Source organism: Gobio gobio (assembly GCF_949357685.1).
Source record: "Gobio gobio genome assembly, chromosome: 16".
Lineage (NCBI taxonomy): Eukaryota > Metazoa > Chordata > Actinopteri > Cypriniformes > Gobionidae > Gobio > Gobio gobio.
The window spans coordinates 46,255,294-46,276,364 of record NC_137109.1 but is presented as its reverse complement, the minus strand read 5'-3'; the positions used below and the strand labels follow the sequence as shown (position 1 = coordinate 46,276,364).

General features: G+C 39.1%; 1 protein-coding gene across 1 annotated transcript in view; it reads right to left on the bottom strand.

Moving 5' to 3' along the window:
* Positions 1-21,071, bottom strand: part of LOC307139389 (uncharacterized protein) — a 56,146-nt gene that overhangs the window by 27,290 nt on the left and 7,785 nt on the right. Inside the window, exons 3-9 of the mRNA XM_079838345.1 lie at positions 18,594-18,790; positions 15,789-15,889; positions 15,454-15,497; positions 15,101-15,365; positions 7,551-7,732; positions 6,060-6,185; positions 5,722-5,850 (exon numbers count right to left, since the gene is read on the bottom strand). Of these exons, the coding sequence (XP_079694471.1) occupies positions 5,722-5,850; positions 6,060-6,185; positions 7,551-7,732; positions 15,101-15,365; positions 15,454-15,497; positions 15,789-15,889; positions 18,594-18,790 (1,044 nt within the window). The remainder of the gene's footprint in view (positions 1-5,721; positions 5,851-6,059; positions 6,186-7,550; positions 7,733-15,100; positions 15,366-15,453; positions 15,498-15,788; positions 15,890-18,593; positions 18,791-21,071) is intronic.

Sequence of the window (21,071 nt, the reverse complement as noted above, 5' to 3'; positions counted from 1 at the left end):
ATATTTTTGATGAAATCCGAGAGCTCGCTGACCCCAATTTTATTACCATTTTCAAGGCACAGAAAGGTAGTAAAGACATTAAATAGTCCATGTGTCCCCAGTGGTTCAACTTTAATTTTATGAAGTGACAAGAATACTTTTTGTGCACAAAAAACAATAAGCCTGTGTCAGACTCTTAGGCTGCGTGTCCACCAAAAGGTTTATAGCCGACTGAAAACGTTAGGTGCTCTGCTGAAAACGCCTTGCTGTAGCGCTTGAGAGCTATTTGGCAGCGAAGCGTTTTTTTTCAGTTGAGACTCTTTGCTTGTTATGATACGGAATATCTGCAGAAGTGTTACTAGTATCTCATTTCACAGATAGTTTGTTTCTATATTGATTCTATATAAAAAATGCTGATACAATGTAAAGTTTTTGCTCTGGCTCTTGTTTTAAATTATTTTGTTGCGTTATTATACTGCTTGTTGTCATCTGTTGATGTTGTACACACAGAATGTGGCGGTTGGTCGGTGTTGTATTTGTCCCGCCCCCTCCTCCACTGTGATTGGACGGCTGGGTGAAAAGTGACAGTGGTGAGCTCTTTTTTTTTTACTTTCTTCAACTCTCGGCGACCAGTAAAAAACGCTGAGCGCTCCGCGCTTGAGCGTGAAATACTCGCTCAGCGCCTCGTTGCGCTCATGACGTTCTAAAAACGCAGCGCTCCCATTGAAAACAATTGAATACGCCAGCCAGCCGTGTGAAAACCGCTTTAGTGGACACACGGCCTTACGCTTTTGACGTAGTGTAAACAGTGCAGCGCTTCCAGAACGCCCTTCCCACTGGCCGACGCTGTTTACTAGAGATGTAACGATATTCAAACCTCATGCCACAAAATTATTTTTTTCTTCCTTGACATTTGATTGAATCTAGTCAAATTACTAGCCTACAGTAGAGGCACTTATTTCATTTTAGTTACTCGGGTATGCTAACAACTCTAAAGAAAACGTGAAGCCAATGTATAAAGTTAATAAAGATAAAGTTAAAGGGATAGTTCACCCTGAAATGAAAATAAGCCATCTTTTACTCAGCCAGCTGTTGCTCTAATGCCCTATGTCCTTCTATCTTTATCGGACCTCAAAAGCAGAAATTTAAAAAATACGGTTAAAATAATTCTTTAATACGGTTTCTTTCTAGCAAAACCTTATAGTATGTCTCCTGAACACTTTCCATATATGGCACGCGTCTCACGGTATACGTGATACTTTTGTATATTTTTTGTAATGTTTTATCCTGGTCGCTATCCACTGCCATTATAGGAAGCAGCGCGTGCAGGACTATTTTTACAATTTCTGCTTTTGAGGTCCAAAAAAGATAGAAGGACATAGGGCACTGGAACAACAGCAGGGTGAATAAAAGATGGCTTTATTTTCATTTCAGGGTGAACTATCCCTTTAATAAGTTAAATTGTTGTTGTTGTTGTTGTTATTATTATTATTAAATGGTAACTTCAGTGATTTAGCATTAGGCTTTGTATCAGTAGAAACCCGGTAGTATATTCACATTATGGGACTTTCCCCCCTCATATCCCCCTGAGACGCAGGGCCGGCGTTTGCTATAGGCGAGCTAGGCGGTTGCCTAGGGCGACAAATGTGTTGGGGGCGCAGCCAGGCGCCCTCTAGTGGCCCCCTTAAACTTACTTCCCATTAAGCATAGAATTAAAACAAGCGAAATAAAACATACTGTTTATTAAACATGATCATCATTGGGCGCCCCCTCAGCCGCACGTTTAATTACTTAACCTGATTATTAGATTGAGTTGATAGTGAATATTGTCTAGCACAGGCGTTCAGGCGTTATGTCAGGCAAGAGCTCAGCACTGGCGCGTTCTTCAGAAATGAAGCGTCTAAACCCTCGAGTGCACAGGGACGGAAAAAGAGAAAGCCCAGTATAGAGGTAAGTCTTCTCATCTCAGCCATAAAGGTGTCAAACGAAATAAATGTACTTCGTATTATCGATATTATCAACTAATATTGGACGGCATTGGACGATTTATTGCTGTCACTAAGCTATCACTAGTTAGCTAGTTATTTACATATTACTACGCATTTCACTGACAATAAGGAAATCCAGACGAGCCAAATTTTAATGCTGCGTCAATTTTGAAGGTGAATAGAAATGCCAGAAACAACTGTTCATCTTTTATTATTTAAGATAGGGATAGAGCTACAAGAACTTATATATTTTAATTTTGTAGTGGTAAGTACAGTCAGTGTATCCATAATAGCACTTTTGTTTGTAGAGGGTATAGTTAATCCAGTTTATGGGTCATAATTTGCTTAAGTGTCTTTACAGGTGCTTAAGAGTGTTTTTGCACTGTTTATGGAGTTAATATTTGGTAAATATCCTTGAACATTCTTTCTAGCATTTGTGTATGACCAATTTATTGCAGTTGATCCTTCAAGTCTTAATTTTCTTGATTAAGTGTTGGAGTGACTATAAAAGCCTTTTTGTTTGTTCATCCATAGTTTGAGTCATAATTTGTTAAATATCCTCCAACGTTCTTTGTAACATTTTTGTATGTGCAATTTATTAGAGTGTATCATTTAAGTCATAATTAGCTTTTTAAGTCTTGGAGTAACAATAGGAGCATTTTTGTTTGTATAGTTTTTATAAATACTTAACCCATTTGTGCCCAATTTTTTTCTGAATGGCATGTCCTGCATTTATTTTCCCCAAGTTTTTGTATTTTTTCTTGAAAATCGTATTTGAATCTGTGGCAACTATAGTTGCCGGTGGGCAAATATGTTGTATGCACCCCTTCAATGTCAAATATGAATAAGAGGAGAACATTTAGCATCTAACTCAAAATAACTGCTTTCAACAGATCAATCTGTATTCATAATCAAATGTATTATGTTTGACTAAGTATACTAAAAAACTATAGATCTGTTGTAAGATTTGTTATGTTTGGATGATTCTAGAGACCTTCATGATTATGTTGATATATATATGTCAACAAAAAATACTTATTAGTAACATGAAAATATCCTTTCTTTGGGAGGGTTTGCCTTCGTTGTGCTCCCTGGAAGTAGGGGTAGGAAGTGGGCAGTCTCATGTGACAGGAAGGAAATTAATACTTTTTTTTTTTCTTGAAATCCTTTATTTGGTTGTCTGCTTGTGTGTCATTAAGATATAAAACATGGATAATATCTAGAAAAATACTTACAGAAGGAAAATGACAACTATACACTGGCAACTATAGTTGCCGGTGGGCTTAACAATTAAGGAGGGGGGGGGGGGGGGGGCAAAACTCAATCTCGCCTAGGGCAACCAAAGAGCTAGAGCCGGCCCTGCTGAGACGAGAGAATTATGCATTTTATTTCTGGAAAAATTCCTCCGATGACGCAAAATGACGATATTTGCGTCATCGGAGGATTTTTTGGCCAGAGGCTAGAACTACAGCCACTAGATGGAGCTGTTCCGCATGTTATCAACCCGCCCATAGGGGAGAGATCTCTCTCAGAATGTAAGACACAGACGACCGCACGGACAATCATCATAACGCAGCGCGGTGCAGAGTAAAGTGAGCGTTTCAACTTTTCAATGAATTCCTGTGATAGTTTAGCTTCCATATGCGATCTGAAAACATGCCAGACTGGCGCTTAACGTTACCTCAGCTCTTCGTGATGAAGGAAATCTGACACTGCTGCATCTGTGATGTGACTTTTTTTCGGCTGACTCACACTTTATTGAAAAGACACGTTCAGTTTTTAATTGTAGTGTTGAAATGATTGTATTACTATGAAGATCAAAACGACGGTGTACGCAGTGGCCTCTTAGGGCAGCGAAACAAGTGCATTCTGGGAGTTGTTGTCTTTCATCCACATGAGACAAAAATAAATTTTCTGTCTTTTCTCAGTCTAGAAGGCACCAAATTCAAAAATAATTTCACATTTCTACTGCATAAATGACCCAGTTTAAATACAAAGCTTAATGCTAAATCACTGAAGTTACCCTTTAAGTTAAAAGTGAATCTAGTGTTATTATTGCTGGTGCTCTGCCATGAACCCTGCCTCTACAGCAAACAGAACTGAACTTGGAGGCTCCAAAACCGTGATCTGAACCGAACCGTGGCATAGGTGTATCGTTACATCCCTACTGTTCACTACGCATGCGCACGAGTCATAATGCAATAGAACTAGGAAACACTGCACTATTTACACTACGTCAACAGCGCAAGAGTCTGACACGCATTAAATAGCTGTCTATGGAGGGGTCAGAGAGCTCTTGGATTTCATCAAAAAGATCTTCATTTGTGTTCCGAAGATGAATGAAGGGTTTGCAAAGACATGAGGGCGAGAAATTAATGACAGAATTTTCATTTTCAGTTAACTATCCTTTTAAGCTAGTCCCAGACTAAAATGCTTGTTTGAGCTGTTTTGACTGAAAGCAACTTGGACATTTTAAAAAATGCCAGTGCCATTGTTTTGTCTCAAGATGCACACCAGTAATGTTTTTCCTAAGGCACATTTATAAAAGCTACTTAAATGTCCAAATTGAACTAAAGCATATCTAAGCCCTGTCTGTGAAACCAGGCCTACGTGTTCTAGTTGGTTTGCTTGGGGGCACTGTTATGTGGTTTACAAAGAAAAAGTAGGCTAGTAGGGATCTAGAATAACATTTCAGAGCAGTGGCACTAGCACCACCTGACTTGGTAGGACCGGGGTGGTGGGGGTATTAATAATATTACATGTTTTGTCTATTGAAAATGCACATTTGACAGTAATTTAAAGTGACCGTATAGTAGCTTCAGCTGGATGCAGATGTACATTTATTTTCATTAACAAAAACAACATGTTCAAATATGCTGACTGAGTTAGGACTCTACTTTTATTCAAATTGGTCTTCCGTACTATTACTATAGTAAAATACACATGCACAAACTGCTATAGCTTCACAAAAAGTACAGTAATTATACTCCATCACTCCTTTAATGCACTGGTGGACACATGGTGGACACGTGTTTGAGATTCAAATGAGTAAATGCATTTATTCTAACACTGTAAAAAATGGGCAGTTGGCACATTAAAGAGCTATTTCTACCTGATCTTACCCTTACATTTAGTTTTGTTAGCCTAAACCGAATATATTTGAGTTGATTCAGTGTAACATAACATACATACAATTTTTTTTATTTAAATAAAATCAATGAATGTAGATGTTACCACATGAAGCATATTTTTTAGGTTACCAGTTTTTTCCTTTTTGTCTTTTGGGCCGAGCTAATAAATGGCGAGGTTCAAACGAGTATCGCAGTTTCATTCCGGTTTTGGCACGTTTGCCATTTAATTATTTTCCAGGCAGTTAGGGAAATTGGTAGTAACCAAACTTCAGTAGCACTGGCAGGAAGAAAGGTCCTGACAACATTTTGTATGTGTGTACATTAGGGTACGCGTAGAGTGCATGTGACAAATTTAAGGCTGAAGGTTTGGTTTTGACATAGGTGTGCACATAAAAGCAGCCCAAACCCCCAATAAAACGATACTGTATTGAAAATGGAAACAAATTGATTTGTGAAATTGGTGGATAAACGTTAGTATTTAGCTAAATATTCATATGCTCCACGTGCAAAAAACAGTGAATCATGAATAAAAGTAGACTGTTTATACAATGCAACTCCTACATTAAGGTAGTCAAGTTAAATAGTGTCGCTACATTTAGTTAGTCACTCCTCAGCCCTGGTACCTTGTCATGCTGCGCCTGCAGTGTGTGGTGAAGTGCTCTGGCCTGCTGGATCTCCTGGTTGAGTCTGTTGCTCTCCTGCTGATTTTGTCTCTCCAGAGCCTGTCTCTCTCTCTGCAGCTCCAACAGCTCCTACAAAACACAAATCACAACTATCTCTTAGTTACTGTAGTGACGTTTTCCTTTAAAGCTGCTTTGAAATAACATGCATTGTAAAGAGTGCAATAAAAATGAAACAAAATCAATTCCAAGACTGCAAGATCACAGCTAAAATACAACTGCAATGGAGCTGTAGATTTAGCAGCAGGGCAGAGCGGGAATGTCCATGTGCGCTGTCTCACCCTCTGATGTTCTCTCTCCAAGTCTTTCCTGCGCTGTTCTGCATTGCAGCGGCTGGTTTCAGCATTCTGCCTTTGACACTTCAGCTCCTCCTGAAGTTGCTTGATTTTCTGCTCAGCAGTCTGGACCTACACACACACACACAGCAGGTATAACTACATGTTCTAAACATTCAATGCACACACTCATTCTCAAGAAACTGAAAACATATTCATAAAATGTCTGAAAAATCTATAATCTAATTATATAGTAACACTTCACAATAAGGTTCCATTTGTTAATGCAGTTAGGCATCGTAAACTAACAGAATTTCAGCTTAAAGTCCCTGTAAAGTCAAAATTAAATGCGTGTTCTGAGTTTGTCACACCACAGACAAATGTGTTATTAACCACCCAGTCAAATTTTTAATGATAAAATCCACCAAGTAAATAAAATGGCTTATCAAAAACTTGAAAAATGAGCAGCATTCTCTGCTCTCAAACGTCTGTTGTCGGCACTGAAACCACGCCCACTCGTGAGCACACAAGACAACACTCGCGTACAGCTCACGACGGCACCAGATGTCGGCGGGACGGGAGGATGAAGGCCCGGGTGGGAGATAATCGGTTCTGCCCCATTCTGCAGCGGATTATCAGTGAATCCCAGTTGTCTCCGTTTGTAAAACTATCCGGTGTAAAGTCACTGCCGAGGCAGGTGTTGGTGGTGATCCTCAGAACCCATCAAAATTAATCCACCTCTTCTTGATATCATCGTTTTTGTTTTGTCAACTGTTTTGTAAGTTGCAGGCTGTTATGATAGTGTTAGGGGCGGGGCCATATGCACAGTGGCTCCAGTGCATCATCAATAGTTATGATAGTGTTGGGCGTCATCGAGCCACCGTTTTAGCCCCGCCTAAAAAAACCTGAACACAGCAACGGTGAAAAACTGTTTAACTCCACAATTCAGTACTACACAGGTCACAGTCTTTGTAACGTGTTTCAGCAATACATTTCTACATTTTATAGTGTGTTTAGAAACAAATCTCAGAACTGCCTTTACAGGGACTTTGATGTTAAACGAATACATACACTACTGTTCAAAAGTTTAGGGTCAGTAAGATTGTTTTTCAGCAAATATGCATTACATTGACCAAAAGTGACAGTAAAGTCATTTACAATGTTACAAAAGATTCGTATTTTAAATAAATGCAGTTTTTTTAACTTTCCTGAAAAAAATATTAAGCAGCACAACGGATTTCAACATTTTTTAATAATGTTTCTTCTTGCAAATTAGAATGATTTCTGAAGGATTGTGACACTGAAGTCTGGAGAAATTATGCTGATTTAAAATTCAGCTTTGATCACAGGAATAAATTACATTTTAAAATATATTTAGTTAAAACTTCAATAATATATCACAATATTTTGAGTTACCTGAGCGTCTCAAAGAAAAGAGATTCCTGCACTCAGTGTGAGGGTGTACTGGTTTAAACACAGAGCTGTGTGTGCGTTTACCCGGTCAGTCTCCTGTGTGATGCGGGTCTGTGCGCGGGTCAGCTGGTCTTGGGTGCGTGTCAGACTCTGTTCTTTGGTGCTGATCTCTCTGCTAGCCTGAGCCAGGCGAGACTCCACGTCCTTCAAGCGCTCAGACTCCAGCTGTGCCTCACGCTGTAGATCTGATACACGCACACGCAACCCTGAGAGAGACAGACAGACACTCAATTATTTACGTTATCACTCTGACCTTCTGACTGATGTTTCTGGCTCTTTTGAAATAAAAGAGTACGATGTGCTATGTGCCATACACTAATGTTCACAGTGCAAAGCTTCCTTCCCAATCCACCAAACCATTTATGGAAACTAAGCCATGCATAACATTTCTGCATGACATCACAACATAATTAAGATATGGCTGCATCCATCCATCACATATCACCTAAAAATTAAAGGGGGAAATGTATAAAGTATACTTGACATACTTGAAATTAAACATTTTGTAACAATCTGCATGCATGACCATTAAGCACTTATTTCCCTTATTACTTCATATGCTCATTACTTCTTCATATTCTTGACAAAATATTCCGAAAAATGGTTTTGCTTTATTGTCTTCATGTAAAATATAAATGCATCTTATTTTTCCTTTTGATTTTGGCCACCACTACACTAAGAAAAACAGCATGTTTAATTCTAAGGGTCAGAGAGGGGAAGGAATTAGTGCAATAACTTAAATTACAATAACTTTTGATGCAAAAAAAAAGAAAGAAATGCTACCAAAGTGTTGGATACAGCCCCTTTAAAACCTGAACCACCTGCTCCTGTGACTGTTTATTACAGCCTCTTGAGGAAAATTTATATTCCAGAAAACGTTACATTTATGATCCAGAAGTCATTGGAAGGGAAGCGTTTTCTTGGAAAAAAACACTAGGTGCGTTTACATGGAGCACTGTAATCGGTTTAAAAGTCCAAATCTGATTGAAAATGTTCCGTATAAACACCTCAATCGGAATAAAAATGCCCAAACCGAATGAAATTGTAATCGATTTGAGAGGGGTGGGATAAACCTTTTCATGAACCGATCAAACGGAAAACGGCCTGATCCGATTACTTTGTTATGAACAAATAATGTTGGAATAATGACAGACAAAGCCTGGCTACAGCATCTCATCTTGACAGCGTTTGTCCTATAGGCTTCAACTGCGCCTGACAGAAGAATTAATTTTTCTGAGGTGATTCTTACACTTTACAACAGATAATAAATAGCTTTTATAAAACAACAGATAATAAATAGCTTTTATAAAACCGTATAAGTCCTCGTGGCCGTTGAGAGTTGCCATGGCTGCAGGAGAGGTGTCGATATTTCTCTCGATTTCTCGTAAGTTAGCCATTTTATATATATATATATATATATATAAAAAAGGAGTTCAACAACTGCTTCAAATTGCTTAAGTAACATTACCCACAGTCTACTTTAATTCCTTTCCTTTGTTAATATTTATACCTCTGTGATTGTGGTATCTTTCCTTAATTATCCGAAATATCTATTTTTCATTCATGTTCCACCATATATACCCTATGTTTTTATTAATAATTTGAGTGCATTTTATTGTTAATTTTGTGCTTTTTTGAGTCTGCAATTATCATTCACAGCTGTTGAAATAGCCATTGTATAGGACATCAATTAGGTTAAACTAGGGCTGTGCGATTAATCGAAAAATAATCAAAACCGAAATTCAGAACCTCTAACCAACGTATTTTTCCCATGTCGGTTATTTTGGTTTTAATCACGTGACTCCGCCCCGTCAGTCACATCTAGCGCAGTTTTCAGGCACACAGAGAGATGCAGGAGCAGTTATCTTTGTTTATAGATGCCCAGAATCACTATAGTAACTGCATGTTTTAAACCGTTTATACAGGTAAGTTAATTGCCGTTCTTAAAGCCTATGCGCTGCCACACACACACACACACACAGCTAGACAGCGCGCGCAAGCCCCGAAGCCATATTGCTTTCACTTTCGTCCTCATAAAGTTTGTCAAGTAAATGCGTTTAAAGGCTTGAACATTTAAAGCGATTGTACACTATTCAAAAACAACAATATGGAAAAATATCCATTCAGTGCTTTTTTCTGTGACACAGAGAGCCGAGCCGTGTCGCGTCTCTGACAACGCGCGGGCCCTGAAGGCAGACCTCTTTCAGATATGTATTATGTTGAACTAACGCCTGATATATTGTGACAAACGAACACTCAGACAGAAGCTCGCACATCACGTGAAGATTGTGCGCAGAGAGGAGCGCAGAAACTCATTGTCAACGCTGTCCTGTGACTAAAGTAAAGTCACTAAAGTAGCTTAGAAACTCAACCGTTATAGGCATAGATTTTAATACCTTTTGAAGTACAAACCACAGCTTCATAATGAATAGAGACGGTATGACTAATACACACAAACACACACACACACACACACACACACAAATCACCCTCTCATTAAAGCATTCAAATAAATGTAATGTAGGCCTACTGTGTAAATTTATCTGTATCTGATGTACAACGAGCAGAAATCTGCCCCATAGACAATAACTGCTGAAAAGTGAGCAGTTTCCTTCAAGTATTTAAAATCACAGAGAAATGCACTTTCATTAGAAAAAAAAAAATCCACCTTTAATAGTAGAAAATATTTACAGTAAAAACCTCATCAGGAACTTGCTCAAAAAGCTTACGAGGACAAAAAATGGAAAGCAAAAAAAAAAGAGCAAAATAACCGTTCATTAATCGTAATCAAGGTAAAATGTTCAACTAATCAAGGTTTTTATTTTTGGTCAAATCGTTACAGCCCTAGGTTAAACTACTGCATGTCCGCCCACAGAAAAATTTATAAATATAAAAATGACCAACACAGCTAGAACAACTATTGATCCACGAACGTCACAGTTACTATAACTGGCAACGTTATGGATCTGATGCGGCAGACAAACTGTGTGCGCATGACACAAAATGATTCCGATTGAAAGTCAGCACATGTAAACACCAGATTGGTTTAGATAAAATTTCATGTAAACAGTCCACTGAATCTTTCAATCGGAATGATTTTTAATCTGAATGACAAAAGTGTGCATGTAAAAGTGGCTACTGATACTGTGGTGTAGAGCTGTCAGAGTCAGCTGTCTGTGGAGATGGCGAACCCTGATGACCTCACTGATGACTCATCAACACAAAGAAACCAAACAATGGAGGACATTCATGCCACACACACACACCCACTCTCTCATTAAACCACCCCACATCTCAATACAAACGTGTCTCATTCTGGCAAGAGATAAGACCAGCATGTGTCAATGTGTCCAATTCACTTCTCTCATTTTACCTATAGTACTACACTGCATCAATGGCAACACAATCCTCAAGGCTCTGCAAATTACATATTGGCATTGACCAATATAAGAATACATGGTAACGGATATTATTTATATTATCTATGCCAACACTGGAAAAAGAAATTACCATGACTTTTTTTAATCCAAACAAATGGCATGTTTCTTAAGAGTACATAGAGTTATCAATCATTTCAACTGTATGTGATGATAATGTTAGTACTTTGGAACAGTTAACGTAGGGCTGTAACGATTTGACCAAAAATAAAAATCTTGATTTAATGGAACATTTTACCTCGATTACAAATAATTAAAATTATTTTGCTCTTTTATTTCTTGCTTTCCTTTTTTTGCATTCATAGTTCACTGATAAGGTTTGTACTGTAAATATTTTTTCAATTAAAAGGTGGTATATTTTTTTTCTAATGAAAAAGTGCATTTCTTTGTGATTTTAAAATAATTGAAGGAAACTGCTCACTTTTCAGCAGTTATTGTCTATGGGGCAGATTTCTGTTTGTTGTACATCAGATAAATTAGCACATTAGGCCTACATTACATTTATTTGAATGCATTAATGAGAGAGTGATTGTGTGTGTGATTTAGCCATACTGTCTCCATTAATTATGAAGCTGTGGTTTGTACTTCCTTCAAAAGGTATTAAAATATATGCTATAACGGTTGAGCTACTTTAGTGATAAATCACAGGATGGCGTTGACAATGAGTTTCTGCGCTCCTCTCTGCGCGCGATCTTCAAGTGAAGTGCGAGCTTCTGTCTGAGTGTTCGTTTGTAACAATATATCAGGCATTAGTTCAACATAATACACATCTGATGGACTAAAATCGCTTCAATGTTCAAACTGGCAGGCCTTAAAGGTCCCATGGCATGGCATTTTTCTATTATTTTATAATGTTTCCTGAGGTGTACTTATATTGTTAGTATGATTTTTACATCATAAAATGTCATAATTTAGAAATAAAAGGCAATTTGTCTATACTGCTGTTTGCCCTGTGGCTGACTGCCCTGTTTCAAGAGGCGTGTCTGCTGTGAGACTTCAGTAAAAACGCCCACTGTTGTGATTGGCTGACATCTTTGCATTTGAAATGAGCGGAGGGGGCGTGGTTTAACAAGGTCTACGAGGCACGAGCAGGCACGAGCTGCTGCCAGAGAGACGGATGGACCTGAGTTCACTTCTCATCAGTTCTCTCAGCATGTCTCAGTTCAGGGTGAACTGTTGTAGTTACAGCATATACTTCAGGTTATTAGTTTATTTCTAGTCGGAGGGGCTGTCACTCATGTCAGAAAGTTAGTAACTTTAGTAAATTATGGATCAGCGCTGACTGGAGACGCGAACCGATTAGAACGATTCAGTCCGATTTGGTGAACTGGTTCGGTTCACTAAAAAGAACCGATTCAAAAGAATGATTCGTTCGCGAACCGGACATCATGGAGACGGAGCGATTGCTAACAAAGTTATTTATAGTAACTACTGAGTTATGAGAGCGCTGTCTGTCAGCGCGAGTTTATTGTGTTTGTATCTGAGAGTTCTGAATAAACACGAGTCCCAGTCACGCCGAGTCCGTCTTCATCATTATTCTACCAGCTTTGTAACACATGCAATGTACCATTACAGCGAGATGAACGAGTTAGTAAGTGTTGATTAAAGCATTATTTCTAGATATGTTCCAATCATATGAAAAGCGTCAGTGACGCGCATTGAGTAACTTACACAGCGCAAACAAAGACACAACAGCAGTAATCGAATGTAATCCAGTTTATTGTGGGGAAAGCTGGCTAGCCTAGCCGGATACCCTCACGCTTACCCTCCTTCTGCTTAATCTCACGCCGCGTTTGGTGCCTCCGCTGTGGGCCAGATGCAGTACTGGGGGTCGGGGATGTTGAAGGCCAACCCATCAGTGCAGCCCGAGCTTCGGCGTGCGTGAGGTTTATCTCTAAAGATGTGGCTCTGCCGATGTTAAGCAGAAACTCTCGACTGTATGCACATTTAAGAACAGATAGACGCGACGAGGACGTACAAAAACACTGACTCACAAGATAGAAAACACGAAAACACTGTTCTGTCGGGAGAGAGAGAAGCCGCAGCACGAATAATAAATAATTAGCTACACATAAGAAATCACTGATCACAGATCAGAAGGAACTGAAAAAAGACTTCTGTTTTCATTTGTACATCCAAACACTGAGAAACTGCCAGCATTCACTCGAGCGTTTGCATGGGTGTGCCAGATTCTCTGGGCGGAGGAAAGGGAGGGAACCGTTCCTGCTTGGACGTCAAACCAGGAGACTTCAGGATTGGCTCGTCTGGCCTGTCATTTTCTCAAAGGCAGAGAAAGACAGCCAGAACTCTGTTTTACACCGATCAACATCTATCCACTTGGGGACAATATTCAGGCTAGGGGAACTCATATTAATGTTGAAATGCCTCATAAAATGAAAATTTCATGCCATGGGACCTTTAAAACACATACAAATGACAAAGCTTTGTGAGGACGCAAGTGAAAGTGATCCGGCTTCAGGGCGCGCGCGTTGTCAGAGGCGCGACACGGTTCGGCTCACAGAAAAAAAGCTCACGAGAACTTAACGGAGAAGTTTCCATAACGTTGTTCTTGAATAGTGCACAATTGCTTTATTGTTCATCCTGGCAAGCCTTTAAACTCATTTAATTGACGAACTTCATGAGGACGCAAGTGAAAGTGATCTGGCTTTGGGGCTTGCGCGCGCCGTCTCTGTGTGTGTATCAGCGCATATAAGAACGACGATTAACTTGCGTGTATAAACTGTGTAAAACATGCAATTACCATAGTAATACTGGGCATCTATAAACAAAGATAACTGCTCCTGCATCTTTCCGTGTGCCTGCAGACTGCACTTGATGTGACTGACAGGCCACATCAAGTGCAGTCACGTGACTAAAACCGAAATAACCAACATGGGAAAAATTACGTCGGTTAGAGGTTCTAAATCTCGGTTTCAATTAATCGTCCAGCCCTAAGTTAATGCATATAATATTTTAAAGCAAAGATTTAGTGTTAAAAACTACATGTGTACAGTTTGGAGTCACTCATTTAAAAAACAAAAATAAAGAAACAAAATACTTTTTTTCAGCAAGGATGCATTAAATTGGCAGTAAAGACATTTACAATGTTACAAAATATTTCTATTTTAAATAAATGCTGTTCTTTTGAAATTTACGACAAACACTAAGCAGCACAACTGATTTCAACATTGATAATAATGTTTCTTGAGCAGCAAATCAGCCTATTAGAATGATTTCTGAAGGATCATGTGACACTGAAGACTGGAGTAATGATGCTGAAAATTCAGCTTTGCATCACAGGAATAAGCTACATTTTAAACTATATTCAAATAGAAAACAGTTACCTTAATTTTAAATGTTTTACTGTACTTGTGATCAAATAAATGCAGCATTGGCGAACATAGGATATTTTTTCAAAAATATTTTTTAAATTTTACCAACCCTAAACTAACAGTAATGCATGTGCTCATGTTATACATTGGCAAAAACAAAATTGTCCATGAAAAAAAGGTTTCTGTTGATGGGTTATGTTTTGGGCCTCCTTTACTGGGATAGTTTTAGAAACCTGACAATAGCATTCAGTGTTAATCAGGATGCTTATGTAAATAAACCTGACATTTTATGAATAAACATGATACTCCTCACTCGGGTTATGGGCAAACACAGCTGCACTAAATAAATAAAACTACACTTCATTTCCTTAAACTACCTTACTCTTATATACACACATTCTCAGGGCAAATGCAGGTATGCATCCAATTTATTTCCAGCACAGTCTGAGGCTAAGGCTGCTGTAAAAAAAAAAAAAAAAAAATCTCCACCCTCCATAACATGTAAATACTACACAAATCTGCTCATGCCACTGACAAGGTGGATTAACTTGCTCTCACTGGCTGCCATGCCAACACGCTGTAAACACAGACTTCGGACTGCTTTCATTTATGATTATTACAGAGCAGACAAGCAAATGTCCTGGATTCAAACAACCCAGGAGAGATGTAACTGTTTTAGTGTTTAAGCAAGTAAAGAGCGGTAAAGACTCTGGGGCTTGGTTTTACTCCAGGGTGCCTGAAAATTTTAATTTGAGGTTTTCAGTGCAAAACTTCTGAAACCCTAATGGCGTGTGGAGAAGCTCACCATCTATCTCGTTCCTCAAGGCCTCCTCCATCCCAGAGTCATTGTTCTTGATTTTGATGTCACTGGATGAAACCGAGGAAGCTGGTTGTCCTTTGGGAGTGGACCACACATCACCACGTTCCCATGGAAACACAGAGGGGGGGGTGGACGTTTCTGATTGGCGAACATTGCGCCGAAGGGGTGGGGATTTATGTGGTTGCTGTGGAAACAGGGAGGAAGCCCCGCCCACTGAGGGCTTGGGGACATCTCCAAACTGCAGCTGCTGCTACAATGGACAGAGCACAAACAAATGAGTCAGGAAGTATATTCATAAAATATTTCTTATTAAGAGGTTGTTTGCGCATATGACTTACTCTGGCATGCTGTGTTTTCCTTTCACTCTCAGCTCTGAAACCACCTGCAGAGTTCAATAACAGCAAAAGAATGATGAATAGATCATTCTAGATGCATCCCGCATGGACATAAGCATACAAACATGCACACAGAGCCTGGGTACAAAGTCAAAATGTAATCACACATTTAACTACGCAATCAGTCCTCAGGGACCTTCAGAAAAAGAAAGCACTCTTTCGCCTACTTTATGAGGTGATACATTTCGCAATCTTTAAAGAGGGACACTGTGAAGAGACAGTGAATAAAAAAAGAAGGGACACGGAAAAACAAAGGGACAGAGCATGAGGGATGGTACCGTTGTCCCAGGGAGAGCTCAGGTTCCAACTAGGTGTGGAAAACAACACGGATTCCCCAGAGACATTCCCCTTCTGCAGCTTTTCCAGCTCCGCCTCAAGCCTACATGCAGTGAAAGAAAAAGAGGGCGCTTGTTATAAGTCAATGTAGGCAACTGAGAAATGGATCACATTTCTCAAAAAACATATTTTTGGTGCTTCTAGTTGCCCAAAAATCACACACATTCAATGTTAATACACAACCTTACGGCTGACTATCAGCAGTTACCTCATGATACAGTCCGCATCACGAGCGTCACACCAGTGCTATGGACCTTAGTCATGTTGGACACCGTATTGAATTTAACGCAGATGAAAATGAGGCTGTGAGGGGTAGACTTAGGCTGTGTTCACACTGCAGGGCTTAATGCTCAATTCCGATTTTTCGAAAAAATGCGATTTTTTTGCAAGGCTGTTCACATTTCCAATTAAATGCGACCTTTTGTGATCTCCTGTGTGAACGTGAAATGACCCAGAAGTGACCCGCATGCGCAGAAGAGTACTCAACGGTCAACGACGTCACTTGTTGTTTCCGGAAGTAGCCAAATATGGGTGTCAGCATTGGAGTTCGTTTAGCTTTATTAAAGTTATTTTCGCAACGGAGCCAGCACCATTACAACCGTCTCATGTTAAGAAGAAAATTAAAAAAGAGGAGGAGAGCAAGGTTTTTGGCCATGGCGTTTTGTGGAGCAGTGGTAGCAACGTTGGTACAGAGAAACGTGTGAGTCGCAGCCAGGAGTGGTGGGATACTGATGTGAGTGGCTTTACTGATACCGAATTCGTCAGTAACTTCAGAATGACCAGATCCACCATCAATTCTGTTTGCGAGCGCCTTCAACTAACTTTGTCACGGGAAGAGACACGTCTGCGGCGGCCCATAACAGTGCAGAAACGCGTTGGAGTTGGAGTGTATTGGCTAGCAACAGGTGCGTACTTCTTTTATTTATAGTTGTTTATCTTCTCATTCCCGCCTACTTCAACGTACAATGATGACGTTTGTCGCGTATCAACGACGTGCGGGTCGGATACATGTGACCTGGCAGTTCAGACTGAATACGCATTTCAAAAGATCGGATATGTATCGGATTTGGACCACATACCCAAGTGGCCTGGGTCGCATTTGAAAAGATCGGATCTGTGTCGTTCAGACTGTCATGAAAAGATCAGATACAGGTCGCATAAGGGCAAAAAAATCGGAATTGGGTCGTTTCAGCCTGCAGTGTGAACGCAGCCTTACAGTCTTTACAATGGCACACACTTTATAAAGGTCCTAGATCACGTCATTTTCACAACATGCAAATTTTAAAACTGTTTTATGGAGTTTTTGTTAACTGAAAGTCCATTGAACGCACTTTATTTCTATTGTTCACAGCCCACACACTATTATGGTATTTGTTCAGATTTTGAATTAGATTTTTTCAATTTGTAATTTTCATTTTTTTTGGTGTGTTTTTTTATCTGTATCTTTAAATTTACTTTTATTTCACTTCTAGTACTTCAACAATAACTTGTTTAAACAACGGCAACTTTTTTTTCAACATTTAACATTTAAATTTCATTTCACTTTCATTTTACAATTTTATCCCAAAAAAATTCCAGCTTCATTTCAATGAAAGAAAAGGATTTTTTATATTTTTAGTTAATAACAACATGGGACATAATCAAATTCTAACCCGAATTAGGTTTACATAACAAATGTATTGAAATATTATCTCTTTAGAAAATGGCAAGAACCAATAACTTAATAATAAAAATAAAATAAAAAATAATAATAATAATAATAAAGGAAATCTCCATTTTAAGGGACATTCATATTGACAGTGATGTGAAGAGACAAAGCAACCTGGGGCCAGTTGCATAAACTAAGCCATTATGTTAAGACAGTGTCTTAAGATCTAGTATAAGCCACTAGCAGTTAGGCAAGTGGCATTCAGTCTTACTTTTCATATCAAATTAGGCCAGTCTATGTTTTTATGTAACTGATTTAAAAAAAATTATGAACAGTCTTAAAGAAAAAAAATGTATGTCTAACTTGTAAGACTAGTCTTAACGGTTTATGCAACCGGCCCCAGACGTCATTCATGTTAAATGAGAGTGGGTGATGAGGCACTATTTAGTTACATTTTATGCAAATGCACAACTACAGCCAATGAGAGTACAGGACTTGAATGTCACATGACAGTTGGATACTGCAATAAATAAGTGCAGTGACTGATTCACCCAAGAGTGTGTGATATTACCTTTTCCATAGTAATCAGCGAAGTCTTATTGTTGGATCTCTCTGTAGGATAGTGGGATGTGTGGTACCTCACTGGGATCTTTTTTTTATTTTTTATTAAGTGGAACACACTGACTAATTGTGGGGTCCACAAACAGTTTATAAAAGGGGCCCTTAGTTCAAAACCATTTGTGCAACCCTAATTTAGATCAACCCTTCATTATGAATACAGTAGTGATGCAAGGATCTAAAGCAGGGGTGTCCAAACTCGGTCCTGGAGAGTCCTGCAGAGTTTAGCTCTTACTTGCTTCAACACCTGTGTGGAAGTTTCTAGTATCCATAATAAGACCTTGATTAGCTGGTTCAGGTGTGTTTAATTGGGGTTGGAGCTAAACTTTGCAGGACAGTGGCCCTCCCGGATCAGGATTGGACACCCCTGATCTAAAGAACTGGTAACAGTGTAATAAATACAAACTGTAAATCAATGTTACATGACCTTGTTCGATTTGGTATGTAAATGGACAGGGAGGTTTATGAATGCGTGTCTCACCGTTTGATCTCCTGCGTGAGGTTGTGTGTCATCTTTTTGGCAGATTCGAGTTGTCCCTCCAGCGAGTGCACTTGACCCGTTTTGACCTGCAGGTCGTGAGACAGCCGTTCTTTGGTCCGCACCTCCGCCTGCGAGGCTTCTCGTGCTCCTCCCAGCTCCCTCTGAACCGCAGCCAGCTCCACACGCACCTCCTCATGCTGACAGAGAAGACAACGCTAGAACACATCCCCAACTGTTTGTGCTACAGCTGTGCTGTAACTCATAGCCAACTTTCCACTTGCTGGCCTTCCAGGCAGTTATTTCGGCATTGCTTGAGTGCCTCCGTTAACCCTATGAAGCCGATTGTATCTACTAGGGCTGGGAATTGACACAAATTTCACAATTCGATTCGATTTCGATTCACAAGCTTTCGATTCGATTCAATTTCGATTATTTTAGATATATATCAGGTTAAATACATGGCCAATTTTCTCAAGGAAAACAAATCTCTGAACTAATGTTGTAAACTATGGGAGTCAGTTGGTACTACATTAGCCTACTAATAGTGAAGGTAAAAATTAACTGATTTGTATACAAACACTTAAATTACACTAAATGATTTTAGTTTTTTATAATAATAAAGTTATAATATTAACTTTACAATTATATATTCATATTTCTACTCCAATTAGTTTTTTTTTATATAAACATTTGGCTGTCATAAAAACTTGCCAGATTTATTCATAGACTACATACATGCATTAAACATTGAAGAACATTAAACATGACAATCAATAGCCTATGTAATGGTGCATATAATTAGCAAAAACCTCCTCTCTAGAGTTAATTTTTCTTACTGACTAAAGCTGACAAACGAGTATATATATATTGATAGGTTATATATCGATACAAAATAACTTTTAATTTAAGCGAACTTAAAACAATATTTACACAAACCCATTATAATAAACGTTATATTTACCCATGGCCTTCCCTGTTAGACATAGTCTACACAGAAATGTAATAGTTATCAAACACCTTTCTTAACTGCATAAATGATAAATGAAATATAGATTAATCATCATTAAAGCTACAATTTTCTCTGTTCCCGTTGTTCTTTGATGAACATTTATGACATCACCAGTGCTGCTGTTACTTTAAGATCGGCCGCTGCCGAACATGACGCGGATCTGACACGCATCTCATTTCCTCACAAGTTAATTTAAGCCGCTATATAACTAATTTAAGACTCCTATTATGACAAAACTCGACAAAACTGGCATTTTGGCAGTTGTTATTTTTTGTTCAAGAGCGAAAGAGAACTCGATGTGTGCACATGTGCGTGTGTGTGTCAGGGTGTCCCTCGATTAGCTCCCTATCTTCCTAGGTGGTGAATCAGTATATTGTGTGCATGAATGTGGCCGACCCCCTGATCAGTGCCCTGACTACTGCACTAGGGAGCAGATTGAGACGCACCCACACAGGACATTGAAATACAGCGCGTTCTCATGTCTTGTCGATCTTAGATTGTTTAAAAGCATTTACATGAATAAGAGCGTGATCATATAATGTAACGCTGGGCAAAAATGGATATAAAAACGGACGCTGCGTTAATTGCGTTAAATATTTTTAATGTGTTAAAGGGATAGTTCACCCAAAAAAAAAATAATTTGCCCATGATTTACGAATAAAATCTGAGTTATATTAAAAATGTTCTGGCTAATCCAAGCATTATAATTAGCAGTAATAGTTGCTCTGTTTTTGAAGTCCATAAAAAAATGCATCTGTCCGTCAAATAACGTGCTCCACACGGCTCCGGGGTGTTAATAAAGGCCTTCTGAAGCGAATCGATGCCTTTGTGTAAGAAAAATATCCATATTTAAAACTTTATTTAATTTTTTTCTATGGCTCTGCATCAGCCGTCCCCACGCCATCACTACCGGCGAATAAGGTCAAAATACATGCAAAATACTGGCGCGATCATAGATATATACATAGAGTCCTCATTAGTGCCTGCGCGGATCGGTCGAATGAGGCATCTACGTTTATATATCTTTGATCACATCAGTATTTTGACCTTATTTGCCAGAAGTTATGGCGCTGGGTATACCAGATGACATTCGTCTGATAAGAGGTAAACAAAATAACATAAATACTGTTGTGTTTCGCGCAGAAGCCGCTCGTTTGGTGTCTTCAGACATCAATGTGTCGCCACGAGCCGCATGGTTTAATAAGGATTCGTATGTCTGTGTGTTTTTACTCTCATACTCTAAAATATCCCCATTGACATGCATTATACGACTATCACACTGCAACGGTTGGAGTTAACCCTCAGAGCCCGACGGCATCGCCCACGACGTCACACGGCACCTCCGATAAATATCTATATTATTTCATGAAACTTTTATCGATTTTCTTACCGTTTTTTCCAGCAGAAAGCTAACGAGCTAGCCATCACGGGGGTGTCTTTGGTGTCTTTGTAGCCTTTACAGAAGGTTT